The sequence below is a fragment of the Penaeus monodon genome, chromosome 15, assembly GCF_015228065.2.
Source record: "Penaeus monodon isolate SGIC_2016 chromosome 15, NSTDA_Pmon_1, whole genome shotgun sequence".
Lineage (NCBI taxonomy): Eukaryota > Metazoa > Arthropoda > Malacostraca > Decapoda > Penaeidae > Penaeus > Penaeus monodon.
The window spans coordinates 8,283,557-8,283,876 of NC_051400.1; the positions used below are offsets into that span (position 1 = coordinate 8,283,557).

Genomic DNA, 320 nt, shown 5'->3' on the forward strand with positions numbered 1-320 from the left:
TTATGTATTTAGAAAATGATAAGACTCAGCTAAAGCTCAGATAAAATTATTTAACTATGTATGTATGTCTAGGCATATATGATAAGACTCAGCTAAAGCTCAGATAAAATCACCTCTCATTTTTCAAACTTATAACAAATGATATATCTCAGATGTAATATTTTGCAAAATTCTTTGTCTATCCTAGTTTCTCAAGACTCAGAGTATCCATACTGAGAAGCTCAGGATCTATACTCTGAGCATTTCCTATCTATCGCAACACCTTCGTAATATCAAAATCCTTGTTTTCTGGACGGTTAGGCGAAAGTCTGCTTCCCAGG

At 33.8% G+C, this 320-nt stretch overlaps 2 protein-coding genes across 2 annotated transcripts in view; one reads left to right on the plus strand and one right to left on the minus strand.

Annotated features, from left to right (window-relative positions):
- The window catches only part of LOC119581728 (alpha-(1,6)-fucosyltransferase-like), a gene marked incomplete at its 3' end in the record, with an annotated part of 49,931 nt that overhangs the window by 32,401 nt on the left and 17,210 nt on the right, over positions 1 to 320 (minus strand).
- The window catches only part of LOC119582203 (alpha-(1,6)-fucosyltransferase-like), a 10,599-nt gene that overhangs the window by 3,627 nt on the left and 6,652 nt on the right, over positions 1 to 320 (plus strand). The window contains 1 exon segment of the mRNA XM_037930434.1: positions 188 to 295. Within this exon segment, the coding sequence (XP_037786362.1) occupies positions 188 to 295 (108 nt within the window).